Source organism: Anabrus simplex, chromosome 1 (genome assembly GCF_040414725.1).
Source record: "Anabrus simplex isolate iqAnaSimp1 chromosome 1, ASM4041472v1, whole genome shotgun sequence".
In the NCBI taxonomy this organism is placed as follows: domain Eukaryota; kingdom Metazoa; phylum Arthropoda; class Insecta; order Orthoptera; family Tettigoniidae; genus Anabrus; species Anabrus simplex.
In genome coordinates, this window is record NC_090265.1 from 1224529812 (window position 1) to 1224552983 (window position 23172).

Below are 23172 nucleotides of genomic sequence, written 5' to 3' on the forward strand. Positions count from 1 at the left end.
CTTAAACTTCATTAAAGAGAACACTCTTTGAACATAGGCATTAAAGCCTGTTACACTTAATCCAAGTAACTTTGCAATATTTGGGATTTTTGTTACACTTACTTGAGGAAAAGAGTCAACCCACTTATTAACAAAACTGATTTCTTGCTCATTGTGAACATAACTATGTACTGATAGCAACTTTAAAAAAAAAATTTCATGAAACTCTTCATGCAGGTCATCTGTGATTTGATAACACAACTCTGCAAAGAAACTTCAAAAGCAACTTCAAAATCACTATATTGGATTTTTTGTCCAAGCAAAATGCATTCAGATGGCTGTACTTATTTGCATTACCGTACCAAAATCAAAATCTAAATACTTCAAACTGTTCTTCCTCGATTTTATTCTGCATGTTTGTCTTTAGACTTTCCAACTTTTGCTTGGCCCCACTTCAAAAAACCAGTGTAACATTCTTTGCTGTAATTTTTCCTTGAGTATTACAGCTGTCCTGAAATATTCAATCATACTAAATTACTTTTTTATTCAAAAGTTATTGTTGCATTGTCCGTAATGCTGCACACATTCACTAAAACTTCTAGGTAGTACTAGGCTACTATTAACTTATTTGAATATTCATCCACATCACAAATATTTCTGCAAGTTTTTTGGGTGATCAGGAATGCTTTGAAAACTGCTTATAGCAATCCAAAAATAAATACATGTTTTGTAGAGAAAAAAGCATACAAAACCCCTAAAAATAAAGATGTATTTTAAGGCAAAAAAGTAAGGATACAGAAAACTTACAATCTGACAACCCTATTATATACATACACCATTACATATTTTATTAAAATTCATATTACTGCCAATAATACTTGCCACCATGTTATCCTTAGCTGACATTTTTGCTAAATTAAATTTCCTAGTAAATTCCTTCAATCTCTCCTTACTTAAGCTACATACCTGTTTTCACACTCTTCAACAGTTGTTTCAAACTCTTCCTGTAGGCTGTTTACATATTTATTCACCAATTTTCACCAATCTTAATTACATTTTGATAGCTCCCTCATGCCTCTCTTATCGACCATATGATACTGCTTAATAGTTCTACGTTTACAACCTTTCTCTCTAACACATTTAATTTTAACTATGACAAAAACAGTTTTATTATTACATGCCATCCATTACTTCACTTTCTCTATAGAGCTCATCTGCTTTTATCAGCACCAATTTAGAAGAATGTCCTTCCCTCTAGTGATGAAGCTGTTCCTTTATTAACTTATTTACCGTTTGTTTTTTGGTCATACTTCTATCATTCTAAATACCTTCCCAGTATATTTGGTAAATTGAGATCACCCTCTACAATCACATTTCATTCTGTGTTGTTCCCCACATAGCTGATTAGCTTATTAAATAATTCTGCATTCAGTGCCAGCATCATGAGATCACACCCCAAAAACATCAAGTTGGCTATTATCATTAGAGACGAGCCTACATACATACATACATACATACATACATACATTATCATTATAGACTGTTATGCCTTTCAGCATTCAGTCTGCAAGCCTCTCTGAATTTACTAAACGTCGCCACAATCCTCGATTTGCAACTAGTGTTGTGGCCTCATTTAGTTCTATACATCTTTAAATCGTTAGAAACCGAGTCTAACCATCGTCGTCTTGGTCTACCTCTACTTCTCTTACCCTCCATAGCAGAGTCCATTATTCTCCTAGGTAACCTATCCTCCTCCATTCGCCTCACATGACCCCACCACCAAAGCCGGTTTATGCGTACAGCTTCATCCATCGAGTTCATTCCTAAATTAGCCTTTATCTCCTCATTCCAAGTACCCTCCTGCCATTGTTCCCATCTGTTTGTACCAGCAATCATTCTTGCTACTTTCATGTCTGTTACTTCTAACTTATGAATAAGATATCCTGAGTCCACCCAGCTTTCGCTCCCGTAAAGCAAAGTTGGTCTGAAAACAGACCGATGTAAAGATAGTTTCGTCCGGGAGCTGACTTCCTCCTTACAGAAAACTGTTGATCGCAGCTGTGAGCTCACTGCATTAGCTTTACGACACCTTGATTCAATCTCACCTACTATATTACCATCCTGGGAGAACACACAACCTAAATACTTGAAATTATTGACCTGTTCTAGCTTTGTATCACCAATCTGACATTCAATTCTGTTGAATTTCTTACCTACTGACATCAATTTAGTCTTCGAGAGGCTAATTTTCATACCATACTCATTGCACCTATTTTCAAGTTCCACGATATTAGACTGTAGGCTTTCGGCACAATCTGCCATTAAGACCAAGTCGTCAGCATAGGCCAGACTGCTTACTACATTTCCACCTAACTGAATCCCTCCCTGCCATTTTATACCTTTCAGCAGATGATCCGTGTAAACTACAAACAGCAAAGGTAAAAGATTACAGCCTTGTCTAACCCCTGTAAGTACCCTGAACCAAGAACTCATTCTACCATCAATTCTCACTGAAGCCCAATTGTCAACATAAATGCCTTTGATTGATTTTAATAATCTGCCTCTAATTCCATAGTCCCCCAGTATGGCGAACATCTTTTCCCTCGGTACCCTGTCATATGCTTTCTCTAGATCTACGAAACATAAACACAACTGCCTATTCCTCTCATAGCATTTTTCAATTACCTGGCGCATACTGAAAATCTGATCCTGACAGCCTCTCTGTGGTCTGAAACCACACTGGTTTTCATCCAGCTTCCTCTCAACAACTGATCGCACCCTCCCTTCCAAGATGCCAGTGAATACTTTGCCTGGTATACTAATCAGTGAGATACCTCAATAGTTGTTGCAATCCTTCCTGTTCCCTTGCTTATAGATAGGGGCAATTACTGCTTTTGCCCAATCTGAAGGTACCTTACCAACACTAATTTTACTACTCTATGAAGCCATTTCATCCCTGTCTTTCCACTATGCTTCACCATTTCAGGTCTAATTTCATCTATTCCTGCTGCCTTATGACAATGGAGTTTATTCACCATCCTTTCCACTTCCTCAAGCATAATTTCACCAACATCATTTTCCTCCTCCCCATGAGCTTGGCTGTTCACAACACCACCAGGATGATTTCCTTTTACATTGAGAAGATGTTCAAAATATTCCTCCACCTCTCCAGTGATTCCCTGGGATCTATTATGAGTTCACCTGAATTACTCAAAACACTCGGCCCTTGTTTGGAGGCATTTCTGATAAGCCTTCTTTTTACGTTTACAGGCTGCTCTCACTTCATAATTCCACCAAGATGTTCGCCTTTTCCCATCTTTACACACAGTTGTTCCTAGGCATTCCCTTGCTGTTTCTACTACAGCATCCCTGTATGCCACCCATTCACTTTCTATATCCTGAACCTGCTTACTGTCTACTGTTCAAAACTTCTCACTAATCATATCCATGTACTTCTGTCTAATTTCCTCGTCCTGGAGATTTTCTACCCTTATTCGTTTGCAGACAGATTTCACTTTCTCTACCTTAGGCCTAGAGATACTTAGTTCACTACAGATCAGATAGTGGTCTGTATCGTCGAAAAATCCCCGGAAAACTCGTACATTCCTAACAGATTTCCTGAATTCGAAGTCTGTTAAGATATAGTCTATTATGGATCTGGTACCCCTAGCCTCCCATGTGTAGCGGTGAATAGCCTTATGCTTGAAGAATGTATTCGTAACAGCTAAACCCATACTAGCACAGAAGTCCAGCAAACGCTTCCCATTCCCATTAGCTTCCATATCTTCCCCACATTTACCAATCACCCTTTCGTATCCTTCAGTTCTATTTGCAACTCTCGCATTGAAATCGCCCATTAGCACTATTCTATCCTTGCTGTTGACCCTGACCACAATGTCACTCAATGCTTCATAAAACTTGTCAACTTCATCCTCATCTGCACCCTCACATGGTGAATATACAGACACAATTCTAGTCCTAATTCCTCCAACCGACAAATCTACCCACATCATTCGCTCGTTTACGTGCCTAACAGAAACTATGTTCCGTGCAATGGTATTCCTGATAAAGAGCCCTACCCCAGACTCTGCCCTTCCCTTTCTAACACCCGTCAAGTATACTTTATAATCTCCTATCTCTTCCTCGTTATCTCCCCTTACCCGAATATCACTTACTCCTAGCACATCCAGATGCATCCTCTTGCTGACTCAGCCAGTTCTACTTTCTTTCTTCCATAAGCCCCGTTAATATTGATAGCTCCCCATCGAATTCCATTTCGTTCGCCAAGTTGTTTCCAAGGAGTCCCTCGCCTGTCAAATGGGAGTGGGACACCGTTACTCCCATAGGTCCGAGGCTTGCTTAAAATGTTCTGAGCTCGGTCGATTCATGAAGCAGGATGCTACCCTACTTGCACATAGTCCAAGTGAGGATCTCTCCTCTAACGGGTTATGGACCACCGGTGGATTGTATAGTCCTAGCCGCCTGAGCACAGGGAGGGCCATGACTCAGAATATGTCCGAGATGCCCACTCCCATTCCATAGCAACTGGTATCCCGACTCTCAAGACCACTTACTAGGCCACTCAGCCATTGCCCATGGTTCACGAACTAGGACGTGACTACAGTACCCCACAAACATGATCCATGAGCCTTACTCATAAAAATTCATGCTTCTCATCTGTAACTTTTTCATATCTTACAAATCCTTCTTTCACCAATATGAATGCTCCCTCTCCTTTCAATTCTATCCTGACTCTATGATAAACATTCCTGTTCCAGAAGAAATTTTCTGAATCCGTAACATCACTTCTCAGCCATGATTTTTTTTACAATTTTGCTTTACGTTGCACCGACACAGATATTACTTATGGCGATGATGGGATAGGAAAGGCCTAGGAGTGGGAAGGAAGCAGCCATGGCCTCAATTAACGTACAGCTGGGCTGAGTGGCTCAGGTGGTTGAGGTGCTGACCTTCTGACCCCAACTTGGCAGGTTCGATCCTGGCTCAATCCGATGGTATCTGAAGGTGCTCAGATATGTCAGCCGCATGTTGGTAGATTTACTGGCACATAAAAGAACTCCTACAGGACAAATTTCTGGCACCTCGGTATCTCCAAAACCCATAAAAATGAAGTTAGTGGGACATAAAGCAAATAACATTACTATTATCATGAATTAAGGTACAGCCCCAGCATTTGCCTGGTGTGAAAATGGGAAATCACTGAAAAACATCCTCAGAGCTGCTGACAGTGGGGTTCAAACCCACTATCTCCTGGATGCAAGCTCACAGCTGCACGTCCCTAACCACATGGCCAACTTACCCGGTCAGCCATGATTCAATTCCTATTGTAATGTATATATGTCTACCCCTTAGTACCATGTCCTGAAGACCCAGGGGTTTTCATCTTGGGAGGATGGGTTGGCAACTGTAGGTCCCTTAGCTGAGCCTGGCATCGCTTCCACTTACTTGTGCCAGGCTCCTCACTTTCATCTATCCTATCCAACCTCCCTTGGTCAAGTCTTGTTCTTTATTATCTGAACATGACGGTATTAGGTGTCAGTGCCTGGGGTGTCTTTCATTTTCATGCCCTTCATGGCCCTTGTCTTTCTTTGGCTGGTACTTTCATTTTTAAAGTGTCGGACCCCTTCCTTTTCTCCCTCTGATTAGTGGTAATAGAGGATGGTTGCTCAGTTGTACTTCCTCTTAAAACAATAATCGTACCACCACTACCACCACCACCCATTTTCTGATTTGGGGTCGGGAATGAGGTGAGATGAAATTATGCCATGTTTTTATGACCAGATGCCTTTCCTGTTGCCAACCTCAGTTGAGGAGCTGATGAATATGAAATAAATGATATTGGGTAATGAAGTGGAACGAATCGTCTGTGACCTATGTATAGGGACTGTCCCAGCATTACTCTGGAGGTGAAAATGGGAAACTTCAGGAAAACATAACAGTGGGATTCAAACCCATTCATCTCCCAAATGCAGAGCTTGGCTCCATAGCCGTAACATGTTAACACTCACAGCCCTTCTGCTTGGCTTCTATTTCAATATTTATTATATTAATTCTATTCCTTTCCTTACAATACTTCTACATTGTATTGGTAACAGCTATCTATCATCCCTACATGATTTCCAGCTCCCTGTACTCTGATCACTGCTCCCTCATCAACCCTGTTTCCCTGAATGTACTTCCCTATAACACTTCTAAACAAACATTAGTCCATGACCTATTGTATTGCTAGAGAGTCTATCGTCAATCAGTTTCCCATATTGCTTGGTTCAGCAGTAACATTTGATAAATTTTCTTGGTGTAACACATTAGTAGAGCCATTGGCTCCAGTCCAGCAAATATGCAGTTACATACATATGGCCTGTACTAACATTCATGAGGCTTTCTTTGTAATATTTCTTCTTTCTTTATGAAATAATTTGAATAAATCACAATTTTTTGTTTGTTTGTAGGTTTTCTTTGTACTGCGCAAAAAGAATAACCAAATTACTTTCCTGCACATGTATCACCATACAGTGATGCCCATGATATCTTGGGGATGCACCAAATACTACCCAGGAGGACATGGAACTCTTATTGGTGTGATCAACTCTTTTGTACACATTATCATGTACTCCTACTACATGATGGCTGCAATGGGACCCAGGTTCCAGAAGTACCTGTGGTGGAAGAAGTACATTACTACACTGCAAATGGTAAGACAGGAAGTGACTCTATTCCTTCATTAATCTTTCATAACTTAAGAAATACATTTTTTTAAGAAAGTGCCATGAGGCAACGAATGTAAGCTACCCTTTTCTTATTCATTGACATTTTGTTTCTAAAACTTAAAAAAAAAAAAAAATTCAACAGAATATTATCCAGTGTTTTGGGAAACAGTATTTCCATCTTAATGGATAAGTCCATTGGTATTTTGGGGTGAAATGCTGGATTTTTCATGAGAAGCCTGTATTTTTCCATATAGTAAATATGTTTTCTCTCTCTCTAACTGCTTGTTCTGTGGTGAAAGAGTAACTTGGCTGAAGATTTCAAGGTTGATTCCTGACTCACCCAAGGATTTTATTCCCTGTCCGTAAGTGGGAACAAATGAACTTCATTCAACCATCAACCATTTGAAGACAATTTGATGGGCTATCTGATATAAACTAATCTGAAAGCAACAACCACCACTCAGGTGGGGGGGGTTGGAGGATGGTCTGATAGTTCAGTGGCTTAGCTGCCAGCTCCCCAACCAGAAGACTGAGGTTCAAATTCCATTTGATCCTGGATTGAGATTTTTTATCTACAATTACATGGCATCAGGAAGGGCACTGGTCTTAAACCCTGGCCAAAACCACAATGAGGTTGGGTGGCTCCAGCAACTGCAAAAATAATTGGGATAAGCTGAAGAAAGTTTCCATTACTATCATCATCTGCATCATCATTATCATCGCCACATGGTCTCATTTGCTGAATTGCAGATTTCGAAAGAATGCCCATTTAGATTTCAACAATCCAATTGCATTGCCCTCTAATAGCAAACTGAGGCTGTACTGGATAGTTTCAAAGGCTGAGTAAATTTTATTGGGTGGACACAGTATGAACCTGTTGCCTAGAATGACTCAATACCAAGATTTTTGTGACTACAATATCTTGTTTGATATTAAACCGACAGTCTTGGGTCATGAGTCGGGCACTCTACTTCTGATCCACTGAGACAGCTTACCTGGTTGTAAAAACCAAGCTATACCATTGAGAATGTCTTCACACTGGTCTTGTGACTTCCCCTTATCTGCAGGCCATGGGTTTATTTAATATCATAAATAATTTTCAATCTTATTCAAAAAGCATAGGAATGTTTGAAAGAAACCTTCTTCTACTACTGCTTTTCCCATATCTGTGGGGTTATGGTGCGAACTGTGTGGCACATATGAATTTTGCACTGATTTACAACCGGATGCCGTTGCTGATGCCAACCCTATATGGACAGATATGATCACAATTGCATGTTTCTGTGGTGGCTGGTTGTGTAGTATAGGGATATGATCACTATTGCATGTTTCTGTGGTGACTTGTTGTGTGGTATGTTGTCTGAATAAGAAGAGGAAAGTGTTAGGGCAAACACAAATACCTAGTCCCCGAGCCAGAAGAATTAATCAGATGTGCAATCCTCAACCCGGCTGGGAATTGAACCCAGAACCCTCTGAACCAAAGGTCTCAATGCTGATCATTCAGCCAATGAGTTGGACAAATGAGAGACATCTGTGTCAGTATATTTTCTGCTATCTTAGGGAACCTGTTTCAAGAGTACAGAGCATAATTCTCGCACTCGAGTGTCTGTTCACATAGGCTACAGAACACTTGAAGGAACATATTATAATTATTAAGAAAATCTCCCCAGTCTCACAGCATTTGAGATTTAAACTCATATTCTACAAACTCATGATTTCTCTTCAGTAATATCATTATTGATTGAACAGAGAATTGGAGAAATTTAGATATACCTGGATAACAGTCTGGATAATATTGTCAACAATTCTACCAAAAATTAATTGAGAAGAACAAAACCTCCATACAGTCCACATAGGGCCTTGAAATGCTAAGATGATTGCTGCCCAGCTAGATACCCTTCAGGTACTGGAGGCCATCTTAAAAGTCGGTATAATTACATCTTCAATTATATCGCATATCTGATGTCTCTCATATCGGAAAGCTCGCAATTTGTCTCATAAAGCTGAGTGAATTCCATTTTAACTCTCTGTCCAGAATTAAAATCCTTGAATGTGGTGGGAATTGAACCTGGGTTGTCAGGGGAAGATATATGCTTGGTAGGCTACCTCTACACTCTAGAGCCGGCTTTCTAGAAATAAGATAGGCTACGGTACTTCTATTTTTCTTTATTGATATTATTCAAATAAAAAATATAAGAAGAGTACCAGTACTGGCAACCTCCTACTCATTTCTAAACCTAAATGAGGTTATTTGGTTGATTAATGTAGGGTATATTACCTGCGAAACTTTTAGTGATACCTGGACTCCCTAGTGCTGAATCGGTAGACCTCAGCAATCTTCGAGATTCATATTGGCAACCTTTGAACACAAACTATGATTCGCTGGGAGACATCTGGCTTATGCTTAATGTACTAGTACTGTTGTTGTTTACACAGCAAAGCTAAAATATAGAATTCATTCTAGGAGCAAGATTCGCATCGAGAAATGTTATATAATGTGTGTGTGACACAGTTGTTGGCTTAAGATAATAAAGATTTAAGAAATTCCTGTCAATCGATCACACTATTGATTCAATTCAGATTTCAGTTTCATTCAGTTGGCAGTATTACCGGAACCGGGCTAGCTTCCTCCTTACTCCTCACTCCCGTACAAAGAAGTATCACTAAAAGTTTCACGAGTAATACTTTACAGTGTAAGAGTGGGGGCTGATATAACATCATTGTTTTTGTAGGTACTGGTATGTCAAAGATTTAGTGTACCAGTAGGCCTGGATATAACATCTTTGTTTTTGTATGCAGTAAATCAGACCATATATCCATTGTACTGTAGCTTCTTATTTATCTCCATGTTTCAGGCTCAGTTTTGTTTAGCATTCCTGCACTCCTTCCAATTGGTCTTTTATGATTGTGGCTATCCCCGCTGGTCATTATGGTTTACTCTGCCCAATGCTGTATTCTTTTATTACCTCTTCAACGACTTTTATTCCAAAGCATATGATGGAAGGACAAGAAAATGCAAAATTGTTGAGGACAAGAAAGAATCTTGAAAACAGGTACTGTATTGATTGTTTTAATATGTTATTACCATATGTGACCAGAAGTTACCCTTACCTTTTTCTAATCAATTGAATTATGTTTGTGATGACTAAAGAACTTATATTATGCAGTATCACTTAAATTAGTTCCAAAGAGTTTTGTGCTTACAAATTGAACAGGACAAGGCTGGTAATATCAAGATTCATCAAGAGGTATATGCTAGGAGTACTGTATCTCAAAACACTTCAACTTTTCAGAGTGTAAAGATGTGTTTAATCCCAACGTTGAAAACTACAGATATTACACAACAATGGAAAGAAGACTGACTGCTGTTGTGACCTTGAACTCTGCTCCCAATTGCCCAGACAACACCTTCAGGTCATCCTGATCAGTAGTTGCTACCACTGTCAACCATGCACAAAGCTACCTACCATCAACTCTCTGCCATTTTTATTTTGGACATATAGACATGGATCAGCTTGACTCTCTCTAAAACAAAGGCTGAGCAGGGAATTTCCAAATTTCCAAAGCATAACTGAAGATGTATTAGAGAGGTTTTTCTGTTACCATTATTTCTGAAGATGTATTAAGACTGAAGAGAGCTTTTTGTTATGTAACAGGGATGATTGACTATAAAATCTTGTACAAATTCAGGAGAGGTAGAGATTTAGACTGTCATGTATGTTCAGTCCATCAGCGATGCCGCTGGTGGGATCCTCAACAGCTCTGCCAGCAGCTGTCATAGATGGCCTAGGCATCACTGAAGAGGCGTACTAGGGAAATGAGGAGTGAGGTCGTTTCCTGTTGCTTTCCTCACTAGACTGTCATAGTGGTGCAAAATTTTGGAGACTGTTTGAAAACAGGTCGGTTAGCATCTGGGATTGTCATCAACTCTGCAGGAAAAGCTATTTCCTGGTGAATACAGTGAGAAGCTATGGTGGTAACATCAACAACCAATGCTGACCTAGTTGCTGCAAATGAAGCTGAAAAGGAAATCATTTCACTAACTCAGTTCTTCAGTGAAACAACAAAGTTGCCTGATATTCCAATTTTACAAATTGGCAATTCAGCAACAGTAAAACTGGTGCAGAACCCTGAGTTTCATCATTGAACTAAGCATATAGACATCAAGCATTTCTTCAACTGTGAGAAGCTTGCTGAAGGAAGATTTGGAATTCAATAGATTTCAGTTTAGTATCAGGTGATGGACATAATGACCAAAGCATTGCTGAAGACATGTCTGAAATTTTGTGCAGTCAAATGGCACTATTGTAAAACAATTTTTATGATACAGATTTTGGGTCCCATAAGGAACATGAAATATTTGTCCTACCAGGCATCATTTTAGTAAGAGACCAAGTCTCTCATAGTGCATAGGCACTGCCAGTGCAGTGGCCTCCACTACATGCACTAGCCATATGGTCGGTAGATGCAGAGTGGGTCTTGGCCAATAATTGACCATGGCTGGTCCGTGGTCCAACAACTCTGCACTCCGACTGGCCAACCGAGCAGAGGAGGGGTGGTCATGGCTCTACCGTGGCTCTATGCCTCTGCACTTGGGAGATGGGACAGGGCTAGACCACATCGCTGCCCCCAACCGTCGGCTGTCCTGATAATGGTTTTCTGTGGTTTTCCATTCTCCTGCACTAAGGCGAATGCCAGGACATTTCCTAGTATAGGCCATAGCCGCCAACCCCCTCACCTTCTCCGAGCATCTCCTTCACCATAACAAATCTCCCAGCCTGAGAGACTGCGTCACTGTCTAAGAAGCCTGCCTCCCTCTGCAGGGGAGGAATGAAAACATTTTTAGTAGTAGTAGCTATGCGTCTTGATAGGTGTGGTGGTTACCAATTGATAAACCCAGATTGGCACACTGAGGTGAAACGCTGGCAGCCAAGAATGAGTTACCTGGAAAATAGATCATTTCCAATAATGAACAAATTGTATTGGAATGAATTCTTTTTATTTAACCCTCGACTGGTGTTGTGGAGTCCTTAAAGATACCAGTGACTTTGTACACCCCTAGTGCTCCCTCTGCATTCCATTCTGGCTATCACTGTTCACTGTAGCTGTCACTTAGTGCAAAGTCAACTGGTTTCTTGAGTTGTAGCTTTTAATAAATATTGGTTTTCTCAGGAACTTGATTTAAATATTGTGCAGTGCTGTTTACGACCTCACAACGGTGTTTGTGTTACGAAGTTTGTCATGACTTGAAATTTTGTAAGTGTTCGTATTTCATTTGAAGTGTGTTTGATACTTTTTCTTCGTGTAAGCCTTGCTATGGCTTACATATCTCGCCCTGGCATGTCAGTGTGTGATCCTAGGATCAGTACATGCAGATGGCCTCTTGCGATTTTCTTCACCATCCTCAATATTATTGGAATAAATTCTTTCATTGTACAGACATCGCTCAAAAACTACATGCCTGTAACTAGCTTTCAGTTTTTGAAAACATTGGACAGACAATTAACTGAACCCTACCTCAATGAAAGACTTGTCGATGACCAACTTCCGAAAGAACTGCGAATGGTAGTATCAAGAATTTTTAATAAGAAAACTGTTCCAAAGGTGCAATTATCCAATCAAAACTCAAAAATGAAGTGATGTGCACTGTGTCCTCGCTCTGCTGAAGAAAGGACAAATCAGTACTGTGTCAAATGTGACCGTCCAACCTGCCAAACTTAACGTTCCGTACTGTGTAAGGATTGCGGAGAAGCTTTGTAGTTGGTTTTAAGTGGTTGTGAAAATGACATAAATGACTGTGAAATTAAAATGTTTTATGAGTTTTGTATACTATAACATTTAAATACACCTTTGAATTTCCTTTGGAGCAATGAACATTTAAAATTTGTTTCCATTTAAGTTTGATCCATGGGAATGCGATTTTCTTTTAAAATCAGTGACGATAAAACAATTGTGCATTATCTCACAATCTATAATCAGTAAAGATGTTAATTCCTCATTCTAGGTAATGAAAAATGTATAAGGAAACATAATTGATGTGTATTTATTTTTGAAACTTAAATAAAAGGTGTCTGTGGTCATCCATTCTATGGTATCATTTTCGACCCCACAACGCCATTTATGTACCAAAGTCTTCACAAAGCCAGTCGAGGGTTAACAAGTGAAGGTGATAAAGTATATTCCTTTTTTTCTTATGAAGTTCAAAGAAATACTGTGTTAAATAAAAAATGTGAAATAACTACACCTAGAGACTTTGTTGAAGTCAGTACTGCATATCTTTATAAACACTTCAGTTAAGGTTTTGAACACACACAAACAATAGTGCTGATTTCTTCTTCTTTTAAGCAGTTTATTTCATCATATTGTATTGCCCAGATGATGTTCAGTTTATTAGGTTAATATAATTTTGTAAAAGTTGATCTATTAACAAATGAAAGTAGTTATAAAATAAGCAGCAGCAAGTTAATTATATTAGTATTTTAATTCATCAATTTCAATATTTCAGCAATTAAGGGCAGTTTTAATTTCTGTTAGCACATGGTAGCAAAATAATTAAATAGTAATAATAATATTATTAACAGAAAAGTGCACGAATGTGCACTACATAGATTGTTGATTACTTTAGTCTTTGCTGTAATCACACAGAGATTCATGGTTGTTTTTACATCTTGTGATGTGGTATATATCACAGAACTGTCCGCACAACGAGCACACGCAATTCTCACTTGGATCGTGATAAGACATATTCTTGCATGTTTCATGGTAGTACCCATACACTGCTAGTTTTATTACATGTGTATAATAATAATAATAATAATAATAATAATAATAATAATAATAATAATAATAATAATAATAATAATAATAATAATAATAATTCTATTATTTTTAACTACATTTGTATAGTTTCAGTTACCCTAATGAAGCATTTTTTTCTTTGTTTCAGACTGATAATTGTTCACTTAACTTAAATGTGCCACACATTCCTCATCGTCACTTTGTCATCGAGACCAGCCATTACTACTATGGTGGGGAATATACAGTGACAGACTTTCTCAACTGGAAGTTCATCAACAGTCATGTGAATTGAGACCATATATTCCTTATGGCAAATGTCATTATTTTAGTGCATCAGTAACGTCAGTAATTTTATCAAATATACAGATCTTGCAACAACACTGCTGCAAATATTTGTGAAAATATTTGGTATTAAATTACTATTTAAATTTCCAAAATTAAGATCAATTGTGTGTACATTCAGGCCATATTAGAACAGTTTATACTGTGTATTCAGTGATGCATGTGTATGTATATACATTATGCTACTAAGTGAAGTTTGTCAGACTTTCAAAGTATAAAATGAAATACAAGAAGAAGAAAGGAATATTGTACATATGTGTACAATCAAGATTTTGTTAATATGCATAAAATTATTTTAAATGAATTGTACATATTTAATAAAAAAAATAGTGATTGTATTTATAATATATATTTTTACCAAAGTTGAGTGTGTATACTGAGATCATGTGAGATATTTTACATGGGTATCACATTGTGTTTACTGAACTGATTAATAAATTATGTTGATGAGTGCAACTTAATATGTCAATATTATTTGAAGAAAAATAAATGGATTGAACTTATAATACAATTTACTTTATGTCACACCAACACAGACAGGCCTTATGGAAACATTGGGGTAGGGGAAGGCTAGAAATATAGATGATGATGATGATGCTACTTGCTTTATGTCCCACTAACTACTTTTACGGTTTTTCGGAGACGCCGAGGTGCCGGAATTTTGTCCCGCAGGAGTTCTTTTACGTGCCAGTAAATCTACCGACACGAGGCTGACATATTTGAGCACCTTCAAATATCACCGGACTGAGCCAGGATCGAACCTGCCAAGTTGGGGTCAGAAGGCCAGCGCCTCAACCGTCTGAGCCACTCAGCCTGGTGCTAGAAATATAAAGGGGGCAATCATGGCCTTAATTAAAGTACATATGTAGCATTTGCCTGGTGTGAAAAATGAGAAACTATGGAAAGCCATCATTAGGGCTGGCAATAGTGGGGTTTGAAGACACTATCTCATGAATGCAAGCTGACATGACCCAAACCACATAGCTACCCACATGTTTGTAACTACAGTGTAGTGGACATCAAACCTTAAGCATTTTATCCTCAATACTCCTCCCTGAATTCACAAATCAGAAGGCCACTGCATTACCCAGCTGGAAAGAAAACTACACCCTGCAGCAAAGAGGCGTTATGAATATCAACCTCACCTTAGGGTTCCCAACTTTTGGTCAACCAATTCTGGAACACATGAGGTGCAATGGAAAAGTTAGATCTATTATTATTGTTGCTATTTATTGTTCAAACAAATCAGTCTTTAAATGAAATATAAAAATAATTTCTGTTTAATTTCTCACATTCTCTTGTAAAATTACAAGGTAGAAGTCATCCAATTATTAACTAATTTATTATACATATACATACATACATCATCATTATAGACTGTTATGCCTTTCAGCATTCAGTCTGCAAGACTCTGTGAATTTACTAAATGTTGCCACAATCCTCTATTTGCAACTAGTGCTGTGACCTCATTTAGTTCTATACCTTTTATTTTTAAATCATCAGAAACTGAGTATAACCATCATCATCATCTTGGTCTCCCTCTACTTCTCTTACCCTCCGTAACAGAGTCCATTATTCTCCTAGGTAACCTCGTCTCCTCCATTCACCTCACATGACCCCACCACCAAAGTTGGTTTATGCGCACAGCTTCATCCATCAAGTTCATTCCTCACTTAACCTTTATCTCCTCGGTCTGAGTACCCTCCTGCCATTGTTCCCACCTGTTTGTACCAGCAATCATTCTCACTACTTTCATGTCTATTACTTCTAACTTATGAATAAGATATCCTGAGTCCACCCAGCGTTTGCTCCCGTACAGCAAAGTTGGCCTGGAAACAGACCAATGTAAAGATAGTTTCATCTGGGAGCTGACTTCCTTCTTACAGAATACTGTTGATCATAACTGTGAGCTCACTGCATTAGCTTTACAGCACCTTGGTTCAATCTCACTTATTATATTACCATCCTGGGAGAGCATCATCATCATCATTTCCCAACTCCAGTTTCCCAGGTGTGGTGTACAACCACTCATCATCTCCTTCTTGTCTTCATACATCTTCTGATCCAACACATCTTCCCATTTGTATCCTCTCTCCTCCACATCTGATCTTACAGTCTCTATCCAACATTTTCTTGGTCTTCCCTGTGGTCTTCTTCCTATGAGATTAAGGTCAAAATATTTTCTGGCAGGTCTTCCCTGTTCATTCTCATTATGTGCCCATACCACTGAAGTCTGCATTTCTTTATGACACTGGTAATAGGAACCTCAATACTAGCTACTTTCCTATTCACTTCATTTCTGATCTTGCCCTATCTGGTAGTTTGGTTCATGGTTCTAATGAATCTCATTTCAGTTGCTTGGATTCTACTGAAGTCTTTATTTAGTAGGGTACATGTCTCTAAACCGTACGTGAGGATTGGTACGAAGTAAGTGTGGTACATGATTGTTTTCGCTTTCTGTGGTATTTTGCAGTCCTAGAGAAGATTTCTGACTTAACTGTAGAAGTTAGATGCTTTCTGTGTCCTGCTGAGTATTTCCTGCCTAACAGTGTTGTCTTTCGAGATTGTGCTTCCGAGGTACTTGAAGTGGGAAGCTGATTCGATTTTTGCTCCTTCCAGAAATATATTTGAGCTTGTTCCTTCCCTGTTCATGGTCATTTCCACTGTCTTTGTTTTGCTCATCTTCAGTCCAAAATTTTTGAATGTGTTGTTCCATTCATTAAGTTTCTTCTGAACTTCAGCTTCTGTCTCTCCCCATAAAGGCACATCATCAGCAAATACCAGGGCGTTTGGTTCACTGCCCATTTTCTTGATAGATTTGATGACCTTGTCCATTACTGTTACGAACAGGAGTGGTGACAGAGCACTTCCTTGTTGGACATCTCTCTTTGTTTCAAACCATTTTGATCGTCCATTGCCTATCTGGACACAGCTGTAGCACTTCTGGTATAGCATCTTGACTTTGTCAATTAAGTACTTTGGCACCTTTAGGTCTTCCAGACATTCCCATATCTTGTTTCGAGAAACACTATCATATGCTTTTTCAATGTCCACAAATGCAATCACAAGATTTCTTCCGTATTCCCAATACTTTTCTGTCAGCATCTTTACTGCAAAGATAAGATCCACAGTACTTTGACCTTTCCTGAACCCATGTTGTTCTTTCTCAAGCAAAGGTTCCACTATCTTCCTAAGTCTCGTTTCTATGATCTTTTCCAGCAGCTTCAGTGAGTGTGACAACAGCGTGATGCCTCTGTAATTTCCACATTTCCTTCGGTTGCCCTTTTTGAACAGTGGGATGATAACTCCTTTACTCCAATCTTCTGGAATTTTGTTACTTTCCCAAATCACTGATAACACTCTATATAACCAATTCAGGCCTGGTATTCCAGCTGCCTTTATCATGTCTGAGCTGAGATCATCAAAACCTGGGGACTTCATCCTGGGAGAGCACACATCCTAAATACTTGAAATTATCTACCTGTTTCAGCTTTGTATCACCAATCTGATATTCAATTCTCTTGAATTTCTTACCTACTGACACCAATTTAGTCATTAAAAAGCTAATTTTCATACCATACTTGTTGCACCTATTTTCAAGTTCCAAGACATTCAACTGCAGGCTTTCAGCACAATTTGCCATTAAGACCAAGTCGTCAGCATAGGCCAGACTGCTTACTACATTTCCATCTAACTGAATCCCTCCCTGCCACTTTATACCTTTCAGCAGATGATCTATGTAAACTACAAACAACAAGGGTGACCCTGTAAGTACCCTGAACCAAGAACTCATTCTACCATCAATTCTCACTGCAACCCAATTGTCAACATAAATGCCTTTGATTGATTTTAATAATCTACCCTTAATTCCATAGTCCCCTAATACGGCAAATGTACCCTGCCATAGGCTTTCTCTAGATCTATGAAACATAACCATAACTGTCTATTCCTCTCGCAGCATTTTTCAATTACCTGGTGTATGCTGAAAGTCTGATCCTGACAGCCCCTCTGTGGTCTGAAACCACACTAGTTTTCATCCAACTTCCTCTCAACCACTGATCACATCCTCCCTTCCAAGTTGCCAGTGAATACTTTGCCTGGTATATATATATATTTTTTTTTTTTGCAAGCTGTTTTACGTTGCATTGACACAGATAGGTCTTATGGCAACTAGGGGATAGGAAAGAGCTAGGAGTGGGAAGGAAGCATCTGTGGCCTTAATTAAGGTACAGCCACAGCATTTTCCTGGTGTAAAAATGGGAAACCATGAAAAACCATCTTCATGGCTGCCGACAGTGGGGTTCGAGCCCACTATCTCCCAAATACTGGATACGGGTACTGGCCGCACTTAAGCGACTGCAGCTATCGAGCTCGGTGCCTAGTATACTAATCAATGAGATACCTCAATAGTTGTTGCAATCCTTCCTGTTTCTTCGCTTATAGATAGGTGCAATCACTGCTTTTGTACAATCTGAAGGTAGCTTACCAACACTCCATGCTAATTTTATTATTCTATAAAGCCATTTCATCCCTGCCTTCCCACTACACTTCACCATTTCAGGTCTAATTTCATCTATTCCCATTGCTTCATGACAATGGAGTTTATTTACCACCTTTTCCACTTCCTCAAGCCTAATTTCACCAACATCATTTTCCTCCTCCCCATGAGCTTGGTTGTTCGCGACACCACCAGGAAGTTTTCCTTTACGATGAGAAGATTTTCAAAATATTCCCTCCACCTCTCGATTGATTCCCTGGGATCTATTGTGAGTTCACCTGAATTACCCAAAACACTGTTAATTTCCTTTCCTAAGATTCTTTATTACTATCCAGAAAGGTTTCCCTGCTGCTTGACCTAGCCTTTCCAGGTTATTACCAAAATATTCCCATGAATTCTTTTTGGATTCAACAACTATTTGTTTCGCTCTGCTTCTTTCATCTACGTACAATTCCCTGTCTGCATCAGCTCTTGTTTGGAGCCATTCCTGATAAGCTTTCTTTTTACGTTTACAAGCTGCTCTCACTTCATCATTCCACCAAGATGTTCGCTTTTTCCCATCTTTACACACAGTTGTTCCTAGGCTTCCCTTGCTGTTTGTACTACGCATCCCTGTATGCCACTCATTCTCTTTCTATATCCTGAACCTGTTTACTGGCCACTGTTCAGAATTTCTCACTAATCATATCCATGTATTCTGTCTAAGTTCCTCATCCTGGAGATTTTCTACCCTTATTCGTATGCAGATGGATTTCACTTTCTCTATCCTAGACTTAGAGATACTTAGTTCACTACAGATCAGACAGTGATCTGTATCATTAAAAAAAAAAAAATTATTACACTGGCCTGCGATGGTTTCATTGCCACCATCCTGTATTGCTTTTTAGGATGACTTCTGCATCCTGAATCAGGATCCGATGTTAATTTTTCCCCATCACATCACATTTTTTCAAAAATCTTATATTACGTTTATTTCATCACATGCATTAATGCACTTCTTACATTGTTAGGAAGAATGTTGCTTTAATTTAGATTTCCATATTCTTTTATTAATTTATTTTATTATTTTATTAATTTGATATCCTCCAGCCATCTTGTTGTCCTGTATTATCAAGCTCAGAGTGATAAGCCGGCAACGCACGGTTTTAGCTGAGTGGTGTCATTCTCTCATTGTACTTCATCTGTGACAGTCTGAGTTGTGTTTCGCTTGCTAGTGAAAAGAGATTTTTGTCTTCATAAACGGTCTATATGTAAGTGACGTACTGTGTTAATATTTTTATTGAACTTACATCTATCAACATGCCACAATGTGGCTGCAGGAAAAAATCCAGTTACATTCTGCTATGTATGTGGAAGTTTCGTGCCGATGAGAAAGCGGAGCAATATAAGGCTTGTAGATCCTGCATAGAGCAGTTACGGCAATGGGTGAATGGTAAGTGAACTGCATGTCCGGCTGCACGGTGTAGGGGGGAAACATGTCCATCTGTCAACCGGTGGCCCTGGGTTCAATTCTTGGCCAGGTCAGGGGTTTTAAATTGTAAATTATTAATATCCCTGGCCTGGGGACTGAGTGTTTGTGTTGTCCTTAACGTTCTTACCTTACATTCAACACTCTACACTTCCACAATTCCACTTATATGCAGGTTCCTCTCATATGGTGAAAGTACTGGCAAAAGATTTACAGAGGTCGAAGCCATGAACAAAAATTTAAAAAGAAAGAAAAAAGCTAACTGCGTTGCCATTCGGTATTCCAATGGTGTGGCAAGAACACCCCGGCCACAGTACTCACTGTAACTTCTGTTCTGTGAATGTGAAGGGATTTAACAGAAGCAACAAAGGTAACATTGTGCATCCAAGCAATATTTGATCTGCAATTTTACCCATTCCTCATGGCCCTGATACACCAGTACCACAGCGTCCAGAACATTTACAGGATTGTCCCTCTTCTGAATCTGACACAGAAATGGCGGGCGCTAACTCTGACTGTGATTTCTCCCCTGAATATGCTGAAAAAGAACCGAGACTGTTCGAGCAAAGTGCGTTAAATGACTTCGTTCAAGATCTTGGCCTTACAAAGGAATCTCCTGGGTTACTCAGGTCTAGACTTCATGAAAGGAACATGTTGGCACCATGGACGACGTACTATTGGTACAGACATCATGAGCAAGAATTTACACCCTTCTTTTCTGAAGAGGGAGCCTTGGTTTTCTGCAACAACATTCCAGAGGTTATCTTAAAACTAGGAGTACCACAGTATGACCCTATTGACTGGAGACTTTTCATCGACGCCTCCAAGCGTAGTTTGAAGTGCATCCTTCTTCACAATGAAAACAAACTTGCATCCCTTCCCGTTGTTCATTCAGTTATTATGCGAGAAACATATGGAAATCTCGAAATGCTGTTGTGTAAACTGAAGTACCAGGAACACAAGTGGCAAGTGTGTGGTGATTTCAAAGTGATAGGTATTCTGTTAGGTTTACAAGGAGGTTACACAAAGCACCCCTGCTTTCTGTGTGAGTGGGACAGTTGAGCAAGGTTACATCACTGGACTCAAAAAGAATGGCCACGTAGACAATGGATTGTAGGGTTGAAAAACATAAAACAAGAAACTCTTGTTCACAAGACCAAAATACGTTACCTCCGCTTCATATCAAACTAGGGCTTATGAAGCAATTCATTAAGGCCCTAAACAATGAAGGTGAATGCTTTCAGTACCTGTGTCATCAATTCCCAGGCCTCAGTAATTCCAAAATCAAGGAGGGTATTTTCACAGGTCCAGATATCAGAAAACTTCTTTCTGATGCTAATTTTGAAGACGTTATGTGCGCTGCAGAGCAATCGGCATGGACAGTCTTCCGGAATGTGGTCAAAAACTTTCTTGGAAACACAAAGGATTCAGACTATAAACAAATGGTGGATAGATTGCTTGTTTCTTTCCAAGATTTAGGCTGCAAAATGAACTTGAAAGTGTACATGTTACATTTACATCTGGACTATTTCCCTGCGAAACTAGGAATGCTGAGCAAAGAGCAAGGAGAAAGATTCAATCAGGATCTACAAAAAATGGAACGCAGATATCAAGGGAAATGGAACAAAAACATGTTGACAGATTACTGCTGGTTACTAAAGAGAGAAGTTCCAACTACTCCTCACACATGAAAAGCAAGGTGAAGACGTTTCTTATACTAAGGTAGGACATTATAAAATTGAAACTGTAGACTTACCATTCTCAGTATGTTATGAGGCTTAATGCGTGGTAAATGTTGGTCCATTTGGCTGTGTTTTTCTACAGATCTGTTAACACAATACGCTATATATCTTTATATTATGTTCATAAGTATACCAGATAGGAGTGTTCAGATGGGTGAAAATAACAAGAAAGAAGTGTTCTTTACATGTGATAATAGTAATCTCGCATGTGCGCGTCCTGTATATTCATCAAATATTCATTTTGAATTTGCACAAAAACCTGATATGATAGGGGAAAACAGACTTCAGTTCCGGAATCAGAATGCCCGAAATATAAAAGATCACTATGTAAACTTCATGCAATGATCGGAAAATTTGAATTTGCAGGTCAGTGTTGTTATTATTATTATTATTATTATTATTATTATTATTATTATTATTATTATTATTATTATTATTAAATAAATATTATAGCACTCAGTATGGCCCCTTTCTTCTTCACTTTTAAGTGCAATCACTGCTGCTGAGGAACTGGGAGATGATCATAGTCACTTCAACCTGAGATAGGGTTTTGATCCTGTACTTATCCTGAGATTTTACCTTCTTAACTAAATACTGTTGGTTCTTTGCATAGTCATAAAACTCAGCATAAGTCATGTTGAAATTTAACCTGAATTTCTGCTTTCAACTGATTGTCACTTGGCTTGTTTTTGGTGTCTACATACATGTTACCCATGGTACTAAAAATTCTCTCACAATAACTTGGATTCTGGCAATGACAAAACAAATGACACAGATTTTAGTAGTTCTGTACATTCAGGAGCTTTTTCAAAAATATCCATATTTGCAAAACATTTCCCTTTACAGTACCAGTACTTAGTAAAAGTTTTAAAATAGAGAACTCGTCATACAGTTTAACTTCAGCAATGTCAAGTTTGAGATTACTGACCAAGATGTCAGCATTGCTTCATTTAACCCGGGAGTGTTGGCACAGGGGTATTTTGTGACCTGGTGCAAATTTATTTGGTTCGATTGCGCTTATTTTTAAACTTAGAGACATTGGCTTCCACATACCTCTCCCTACATTCCTTGCCTTCTGTCTGAGGTAAGTGGCATTGTAGTGAAGGGTGTTCCTTCTAGATAAAGGCGTTGTTGTCAAGCGGTGCAATAAAGTATCTCGTTGAAGCCTGCGCCATCAGTCTCATGCGTCGGACTTCCACCAGAAGCAGCGTTGAGTGTACCCAGTAAGTTACTTGTGTAATCATGTTAGGGATTCATTCAGTCAATCCCTTATTGCTGAAATGAGTTATGAAGAGTATGAGGAAAGGGTGTTATCTCTTTTACAGTCTGTGGAGGAAGAAGAAGTGTTAGTGAGAGTGAAGATGAATTAGAAGTAGCAGGCTCTAACAGTGGTGCAGAACGGAGCACTAGAAGAAATAGTAAATATAAGTGATGATGATCTACCTCTTTCTTAACAGTTTGGGGTCATGACAGGAATGGATGGTGTCACAAATTGGACAAAAGTTCCTCCTCCTAAAAACTCACATACTCAAACCCACAACATTGTCACTCATTTACTGGGAGTGAAACTCATATGAAGCAGTGCACCATCACCTGAAGAAGCTTGGAGCATTTTTT

The 23172-nt window shown here is 39.0% G+C and overlaps 1 protein-coding gene across 5 annotated transcripts in view; it reads left to right on the forward strand.

Moving 5' to 3' along the window:
* sit (stuck in traffic) overlaps nucleotides 1–14308 on the forward strand; it is a 408441-nt gene extending 394133 nt beyond the window's left edge. For all 5 annotated transcript variants that reach the window (XM_068228767.1, XM_067151920.2, XM_067151912.2 and 2 more), the window contains 3 exons: nucleotides 6450–6692; nucleotides 9563–9760; nucleotides 13654–14308. In XM_068228767.1, coding sequence (XP_068084868.1) covers nucleotides 6450–6692; nucleotides 9563–9754 — 435 coding nt within the window. In that variant the 3' untranslated portion in view covers nucleotides 9755–9760; nucleotides 13654–14308. The remainder of the gene's footprint in view (nucleotides 1–6449; nucleotides 6693–9562; nucleotides 9761–13653) is intronic.
* The last annotated feature ends 8864 nt before the right edge of the window (nucleotides 14309–23172 follow it).